Source organism: Vicugna pacos, chromosome 30, assembly GCF_048564905.1.
Source record: "Vicugna pacos chromosome 30, VicPac4, whole genome shotgun sequence".
Lineage (NCBI taxonomy): Eukaryota > Metazoa > Chordata > Mammalia > Artiodactyla > Camelidae > Vicugna > Vicugna pacos.
Window position 1 is genome coordinate 24,222,875 of NC_133016.1, and position 9,507 is coordinate 24,232,381.

A 9,507-nucleotide genomic window follows, 5' to 3' on the forward strand; every position below is an offset into this window, starting at 1 on the left:
ATACCAACTTCAATATTAATATGGGCTACCTTTGTGTGGAATGGAGTGAATAAACTGTTTATTTCATGTCTCTATTATTTTCTGAAACCTGTAATGAGTTCTATTAATTATGAGAAAGTCTACATTAATTGAGAGTAACAAGAGAAAACCTTCCACTAACTAAAATAAATCTGCAGTATTAACTATAGCTTAAATCATCATATGGAACATAAATCTATATTCTTAATGGAGCTACTTTACCCCTCAAAACCATATGTTTTGCCTCAGGAAATTGTGAAAATCTTAAAAACACATTTCAAACTAGTAAATTATGAAAATCTTAGAAATATATTTTGCATTGGAAGTATTCACATAATAAATACTTTTCCTCATGCCCAAATTATAAAACCTGAGGAGAAATTTACTACAGCTAAATAATCACACATGACTTCTACTGGAAAGAACAATTCTTCATTGAAAATAGGGGATATATATATCCCTTCAGCCTCAATTTCTTTTTCTGGTCTAGAAACTTTTCATGGCATTTTTCATCTCTCCATTTCTCAGAGTAAAGATTAGAAGGTTCAACATAGGGGTTATAATGGTAAAAATACACAGCAAAGAATTTATCATAAAATGAGGTCTCACATACATAAAAATACAAGGGACAAAGAACAGGACCACCACAGTAATGTGGGAGCCACAGGTGGATAAGGCTTTGTGCCTCCCTTCCTGACTAAGATTCTTCAGGGAGTGCAGAATGACCCCATAGGAGATGAGTAAGAGCATAAAAATGACCACACAGATTGCCCCATCATTGGCACCCACAGCGTGGCCAATAGTGTAGGTGTCAGAGCAGGAAAGTTTTAACAAGGGGTACATGTCACAGATGAAGTGGTTAATGACCTTGGGGCCACAGAAGGGAAGGTTGTAAACAAAAACAGGATGAGCTACAGTATGTAAAAACCCACCAACCCAGGCCAACAGCAGCAGCAGTACACACATTCGCTGATTCATGATCATTGAATAATTCAAAGGTTTGCAGATGGCCACGTAATGGTCATAAGCCATGACCACCAGGAGACAAACCTCAGCACCACCCAATAAGTGCCCTATAAAAGGCTGAGTTATGCAAGCTTGGAAGGAAATGGTTTTGTTCTCACAGAGTAAATCCACAATCATATTTGGGGTGACTGTATTAGAATAAACAGCATCCATAAATGATAAGCAGCCAGGAAAGAAGTACATAGGGGAATCCAGGGTTGGGCTGACCACCACCACACATGACAATGAGGAGGTTGCCCACCATTGCCACCATGTAGATGAGCAAGAACACAAGAAATAATATTTTCTGACCCTGGGGGCTCTGAGTGAGCACCAGGAGGACAAACCCAGTCACATTCCTCCTTTGTTCCATAGAGTTTTCTGGATGCTTTATTTTAGAGTACAGGACAAAATTATCTGTAAATGTAATTAATACTAGTGACTTTCTGAAGTCTTAAGATAATTTGTTTATTCTTTCAGCAAATAAGCAATATGGTTTATGTTCCAGTATTCTCAGATATCATCATACAAGGCTGATTAAATCCTTACCCCTATCCTCAAAAATCTTTCAGAGTAATGGAGATGCAAGTAATTAAGAGACATATGTGGGGAAATAGAACATTATTCAATAAATTAGTTGCCATAACTAGTTTTCCATATGGAAAGTAATAAAACTGTACATATATCTAATACCTTACACAAAAATAAAAATGGATTAATGTTCTAATAAAATAGCAAAGCAAGATTTCCTTTATTCTACTTCAAATTTATTAAGAATGTAACTTCTTTATTCTAGGGGTGGGAAAAGTCTTCTTAAATAATAATTGAAATTTAAAATAGATGTATTTAACAAGTTCAAAAAATTTAAAGTATTTAGGGAAAGATACCACAATGTCAATAGACAAAAGTAGTTTGGAGAAAGATTTACATTGTAGAGGATTTACACAAGAGTTAACATCAAAATAGATGAAGATCTCTAACCAATTAACAAAAATATAAACAACATTTGAAATAAAAAATAAAAATATACAAATAAAAATAAAAGAAATTTAAAATATGATTAAAATTAGGAAAAAATACATTTCTATGGCCTTGAAACATGTACACTGAAGTTTATCTGAGAACACAAAAGTGAGAATTGAAGTATCAGCTTGCTTTCTATAGTATTACCTTAGGTTCGTGAAAACCACTCAATGTCTACAGGTAGCTACATCATCTTTTAATTTTTAACAAACTAACAATATTTACAGAACATATTAATTGAGACTATCATCAGATTTACAAATATCTACCCATGAAAATATCCCCAATTATTTACATTTGAAATTAGTTTCTAAGAATTCTTTATGTTAGATAAAGATCATTCAGATCATTGTAATATAATAATATCCAAAAAGAGCATGACAGAATAAAATCAATCTTCACATATTTTAGTAATCACAAAGGATTCCTAACAAAAGAGAACTTCTAAAAGACTGAATTCTCACACTACCAATGTACTCTTGAATAATGTAAAGCTTAGTTCAGAATCTTGTGTATAAGTACCCTTCCTGGTTTACCTGCATAAGAAGACAACCATTTAATCCATGTTCTGATCTCTTCTGTCTTCTCCTTTGCTCTTCACTCACTGATGTCATCTCTGAGAACACAGAGGACAAGATACATGCAGCATCATTGGACCTTGAACTGTTCCCATGTGACCAACTATTATCACGTTTGCAGGAAATCTATTTCATTTCAGTCATTCAGAAAAATATTCCTTTTCAAAAAGTTGGAACTTTCAAAGTGCATATGAGTGGCCTGTTACTAAAGAACTCTGAATCTTGGTTGTGAATAGAGAACCAAAATATTCATTTTTTTGCAGGATTTGTTTGTATAATGAACAAATATTAATTCAACCTTTCGATTATAGAGAAAACAGAAAACTGTGAAAGAATTGTTTGCATACAGATTTTGCTCTTTGTCTTTTATACCAATGAAAGTGAAGTAGTTAGTCTTCAATATTTTGATTCTCAATCAGTTATACTCTCCTGCATTGTTGAGCTTTGAGTTTCCTGAAAGATAGAGAATAATTTCATATACATACTTTATTATATTTTGAGTCTATCATTTCAGTTCATGAACGTTTGTCCTGTGAGGTAAGGGCAAAGATCTGTAAACACTTTATCTGCATTTGAACTACTGTACATGTTATGGAGCCTTTCAGTTGGTGCATCTCCAAGTGTGATTCTTGTCTAATTAAGTTCAATGGGACATTAATCATAATTTTTATGGTAGACTGCTTCCAAAGATGTCAACAGGATAATCACTGTGTAGAACAGGACTTATAGAACCATGTCCTCTTGGGGAAGATTACAGCAAAAAGCTTGAGGTCATGTCACCAAAGGGAAAATTCCAGGGTATGCAGAAATGAAATATGTAAAACTTTTCTTGTTTAAACCATGGTTTTCAAAGTAGGCATGTCTGTTTAAATTTAAGCTTTGCCTTTGAAGATGATATCTGAACTAATTTCCAAAATGTTATGAATGCTAATTTCAGAATAAGATATTTGAAGTCTGTTTCAAATGCAGATAAAGTTTGTCACATAATTTGTCACATATTTTCAGACAGGTAAGTTGATAGAATCTGTGTTAGTGTGGAAATAGGAAAAGAAAACATTTGTGGGAGTATTCCATTCATCTCAAATACCTCATGGAGCATTCACCACATTAGACAATACACTATGTCATGACATAATTGCAATACATTTCAAAGGACATAAATTATAGAGCCCAAATGTGTATGGGTATATAAACATATGTTATGTATATATTTTACAATAATATAATTCAACTAGAAATTGACAACAAAATATAAAATTTCCAACTGATTACAAATTAAGCAACATAAACCTCAATTAACTGTGAACAATTTAAAAGGTATATTTTCAACACAAAGATAATGATACAAATGAATGTAAAAGATATATGAAAGGTATCTATGAAATATACATATATATAGAAGCTGTATGTAATATAGTACATATTTTTATATATAAATCAACTGGATGCAGTTAAAGGAATGCTTAGAGAGAAATTTATAGCTTAAATGTGAGTATTAGAAAACAGAAAATAAATGAACTAAGAAATTAAAGGAAATGAACTAAGCTTCTGTTTCAAGAAGCTAGAAAAAAATGCAGAGAACACTGTAGAAAGGAAATAGCAAATAGAAGACAAGTCATTGAAATAGAAATGAATTCAAAATAGAGAAAGTATCTAAAGCCAGGAATGAGTTCTTTGAGAGTTTGGTAAGATTCTAGCAAAACTGATTAAGAAAAAAAGAAGACAAAAAACAAATTATTAGGATAAACAATGAAGACAGGGTCATCACTACAGGTTCTACATAGTTTTAAAAGATGATAAAATGATATGATAAATGACTTAGGACTGTATACTTGCCAATTAAAGAAAATGGACCACTGCTATGAAAAATACAACTTTCTAAATGCACTAGGAAAAATAACTAAGTTGGAATAATTTAAGACCTAAATAAGTTAATTCTTTGGAATCCTACCATTCCAAAAAAAAATTTTCATTCCCATATAGCTTTAATCAGTGAATACTGTATAAACAACTAATTGACAAACAGTACCAATCTTACATAAATACTTTTACTGCTGGGAGGAATTAATATACTTCCTAACACATTTCATGAACCTAGCATAACCCTTATACTAGAATGAAAAAAAAGGATATCACAAAGAAAATAATCAGATTAATATCTTATATTTACAAAGACACAAAATTCTGAACATAATATTTAATTTGATTCTTTTGGATGTTTTCTTTTTGGATTTTTTAATTCTTGCTAATTTGTTTTTGAGGCAGGTCTTGAGAAGTGCTCAGTCTAGGGCTAATTATTATCCCTTTACTTATGCAAAATCTTCCTAAGCATTCACCCTCATGAACTATAAGGTTTCCCAGCCGGCAAGAATAGGCACTATTCCTGATTCAGTGTGAGGAACCAGCACCCTTCTCTCTAATCTACCTGGGCAGATCATTCCCCAGCCTCAGGTAGCTTTTTCAAATGCATGCACTGATCAGTACTTTTATGAATAGCTGAGAGGGATTCTCTCTAGTTCTCCAGCATTCCCTCTCTCAGTGTTTGCCTGTCTCTCTGTCTATCTGTCTGTCTTTCTTTCCCACCATTGATGCAGGTCTATAGGTCTATGCTCTGTGATATTCCATTCTCACAATTTCAGATGCTTCATCTCCACAGAAACTCAACTTCATCTCCTCAACTGAAGCAATATACCAGGACATTCTGAGGTACCCTTCTCTGTACCACAGCAAGAAAACTTAAAGGTAATAAACTGGAAAATCCTAGAGCCAACTTGCTTCCCATCTCTTGGTGATCAATGTCAATTTTTCTGACATACAGTGTCTTGAAAATAATTATTTCATATATTTCTGCTTTCTTTACTTCTTTTTTCAATAACCATCCAAAGATATTTTTAGCAATTTTATTCATAATTTCTTAGAATTGGAACCAACCAACTAATGTGTATCATTGCATAGTTCACTAGCTTTGGAACCTAACCATAGACTTCTTTGTTGAAACTTGATAAAATAATGTTTACTTATGTTTCAAATGGCTACTCAATTCTTGGTATGTAAAAATTATGCATGTCCATTAAATTAAAGAAAAACTGTGAGCCACAAGGATATTAAGAAATTAAGTCCAAATTAAGAGTAATTTCAAAATTTCTGGCTTGTTTTTCTGCCAATAAAAGAATTAGAAATAGTTTGTGAATTATATTTCCTCCTATATCTTTCTTTTTGCTTTTGGTAAATTAATAGTGCAGGAAAAAAAATCAGCCATGCTTCCATCATACAACTGTCCATTTTCTATCTAAGAATTTTTATGCCTTATTTGCTATGCAACAGGATAAGCAAACATAGAAGTTCTGATATCAAGGTCCTATGGAAAAACCAATTTTATCCAAGTAACATATATGAAGTATTTAGTAAAGTAGCAGTAAGAATCTGAAGAAAAATGTACTCTTCAATCACCAGCTAAGGGTTTATAGTTGTTCTCTCCATTACCTATTCTGAAGTTATGATCACAAACACTGAAGACTTGGTAAAGTCTAAGAAACCATAATGCCTAATAAATGCCTAACCAATATTAAATTATCAACAAATGCTGGTTTATGAGTCTTTTTCTTCTGCTAATGATCTGCAAAATTTACAACATTATAATTCTTCCTATGTATATAAATCATCACATTCTTGGCATCATGAACAACTTAAGTTACTCTCCTCTTCAACAAACTCCTCATGGCATTTTTCACCTCTGTGTTTCTCACTGTGTAAATGATAGGATCTAACATGGGAGTGAGGATTATAAAGAACACACTCATCAACAGGTCCACAGAGTAAGTCTCCACAGGACATGTGTAGGTGAATATACAAGGGACAAAATAGAGCATCACTACTGTAAAGTGGGAGCCACATGTAGACAGAGCTTTGCGTCGTCCTTCAGCACCATGGGATTTCAGGGAGCTCAGGATAACTATGTAGGAGATGAGTAACATGAAAAAAATCAGTAAGCACATGCCCCCACTGTTAGCAGCCACCACAATGCCAAGCTTGTAAGTGTCACTGCAGGCCAGTTTTAACAGTGAGAAAAAGTCACACATAAAGTGGTCAATGACATTGGGACCACAGAAGGGCAAGTCAACAGTGAAAAGAATCTGCACAGTGGCATGTAGGATCCCCCCAATCCAGGCCACCACCACCAGGAGCTGGCAAAGCCGATGGCACATGATGGTCGTGTAGTGCAGAGGCTTGCAGATGGCCACATAGCGGTCATAGGCCATGACAACCAGGATGATGATCTCTGATCCTCCCAGGAAGTGTACCACAAAGAGCTGAGTCATGCAGCCACCCCAGGAGATGGTTTTCCTCTGGTAAAGCAAGTCAATGATCACTTTTGGGGTGGTGGCAGATGTATATATGGCATCGATTAAGGACAAGTAAGTGAGAAAGAAGTACATAGGAGCTGAAAGTGCAGGGCTGAGGGAGATGGTAATCACAATGAACAGATTGGCCAGCAGAGTGAATAGGAAAATGAGCAAAAAGACAATGAAAAGTATTTTTTGCAAGTGTGGATTCTGTGTGAGTCCCAAGAGAAGAAATTCAGTTACATTGTTGGGAGGTGTGAGGAGGTCCATTCAGCAAGTTCCACCTTCCTGGGGCCTGAATTATCTACAAGAATAAGGAATGATACTCATTAATAATAAAAGGATTGTGGTCTGAGTGTCTTGATACAAAACTAGAGCAGTCACTGTACCTGCTGAGCATGTCCTTGACACTCTTGCCTCAGTGCATGTTTCAGTTCTCTCTTACTTCCTCCATGATGTTTCCATCTCTTCAGACACCTAGTACCTGTCACCTGTAAAACATATATAGGGCAACATTTGATGGGTAATTTGAGAAAACCCTGGGCTGTCTATGTGAGATCTGGATTCCCTTTCTGGTTCCAACTCCATGTGTCTCTGGTACATCAGTTCTGTGTCCTCTGATTTTGAGCCCTCCTCTGTGTCTGTGAGGCTTCAAACTGTTATTGTCAGATGTATCTTGTAAGCTAAGAGGTGTTGCACACAGGAAAGAGATAGTTCCTCTTCCACGAGTATTCACATCTGAACCCTCAGCTCTAAGTGTGGAAAGAAAGACACCATGAATACAGATCTCCCATAAGCAGGCAGTTTAGGGAAATGTATATAAGTAGTGGGCAACAGGCTCTCCCTAGTACCTACCAGAACACATAAGCTATTTCAGGTGTGTTTCCTCACTGCACCTACCATACTGCCTGGCATGTCTGTGCTGCCTGAAACCTGTTAGGTGATCAGTAAGTGCTTGGTGAATTGCCATTCTCCGTGGGTGAGAATACACCTTCTTCCTCAGTCCATAAATCTACCAGGAATTCAAATGTCCTCATCCTCCTGCTCTGTTTATCATTACTCTCTACTTTATCAGAAACACAAATAAACATTTGAAAGGAAGCTGCCTTCCAGGTTAATACTTTCTGGCACACTTTATCAGGTAATATGAAAATATTAATTTCCACTAATATGGGTCACTTTATTATCAAGATAATTGTAGTGTTTGCTAATTGATATTTTTTATTCTTCAAAATTCTGTTCCATATACAATGATAGAGACATTCAATAAGTTTACAGAACAGTAGACTTGGATTAAAGAAACTATTGCATAAGTGTTCAGTGCATGGAGGATCTGTCAAGTAAGGAAATCCTTATTTTCAAAGTTCTAAAAGTAAAAATTCATTATAAGAACAAAAAGAAATCAATTTCCAGATAAGATAGAGAGATAGTGTACTACACACATGAATATATATACACATAACACAAACACATGTAAAATCTATTACTATAAGTAACTATTACAAGTTCATTCATTCAACACATGTTTACTGAATTCTGACTATGTATACTAATATATTAACATGTGTGTAAGCATAAAGTTACAAAAATTGTCCATATGAAGTGTCTTTAGTAATCCCTTCCCTGAAATTTCATTACCAAAGCTCAGTAACTCATCCCTCCATGATGTGAATGAGCTTCCCACTCCTTTGTTTCTGCTACAGGCATTCTCATGCCTCCTTCTCCCGTCTTCTCAAAGCATCCATCATCTGTCATTCCTGGTTACAAGATACTGCATTACTAAAAGAATGAGGAAATTTGGGGATATAAATTTCCCAAGGAGAAGGGAAAATATAATAAAATGTATTCTAGTAAAAATATGTCTTTTCCTTTCAAAGATAAGTGGATAAAGAGCTTTATGAAGAAGTAAACATTACTCTTTCTTTTTCCTTTGGCTCCACAATACTCTTTCTAGGATTAAATTCTAAAGGAAAGTCTTTTCAAAAGAGGAAAACCATTATTTACAAATATGTTTAACTAAATGTGTAAGAGCTGTGGAAAATGTAGACATTAAATGGAATACTCAACATTGGACAAATGGATAAGTAAAATATAGTGCATCTCCTTGACTCATGTGTTTTTAACAGAGGTCTTTTAAAAAATTGTGCAGTATCATAAGAAAATTCTGATGTACTATAAGTTGGGAAAATTTTGGATACAAATTGGAACTATATAGTTATTCTAATTTAATTCTAACTAACTACACTATTCTTCTAACTAATTTAAACACATATCAATAAGAAAAAAAGACCCCAAATAATTTTTACTTCTGAATTGGTAGTATTGTAGTTGAGTCTATCTTTCTTAATGTTATTCAGGCTGAATTTTCATTGAAATCTCAGATTGATGAGGATGAGCAGTGATTATATAATTTGTAAATCCATTTAACCCGAGCATCTGTAATTATATGATTTCTTGGGGAAAAATAATTTTACCTGTGAACTTGTCTGTCATAGCTCCATGGCTCAGGCCCCAGGAAGTTGATAGTTCACCAAGAAAGA

General features: G+C 34.4%; 1 protein-coding gene and 1 pseudogene across 1 annotated transcript; both read right to left on the reverse strand.

Moving 5' to 3' along the window:
• Positions 1–486: 486 nt before the first annotated feature.
• Positions 487–1,396, reverse strand: LOC140690336 (olfactory receptor 4A47-like; annotated as a pseudogene).
• Positions 1,397–6,310: 4,914 nt separating this feature from the next.
• On the reverse strand, positions 6,311–7,237 carry LOC102542367 (olfactory receptor 4C3D-like). The gene has a single exon (XM_006219409.3). The coding sequence runs from the start codon at positions 7,235–7,237 to the stop codon at positions 6,311–6,313; it is 927 nt and encodes a 308-aa protein (XP_006219471.1).
• Positions 7,238–9,507: the final 2,270 nt, after the last annotated feature.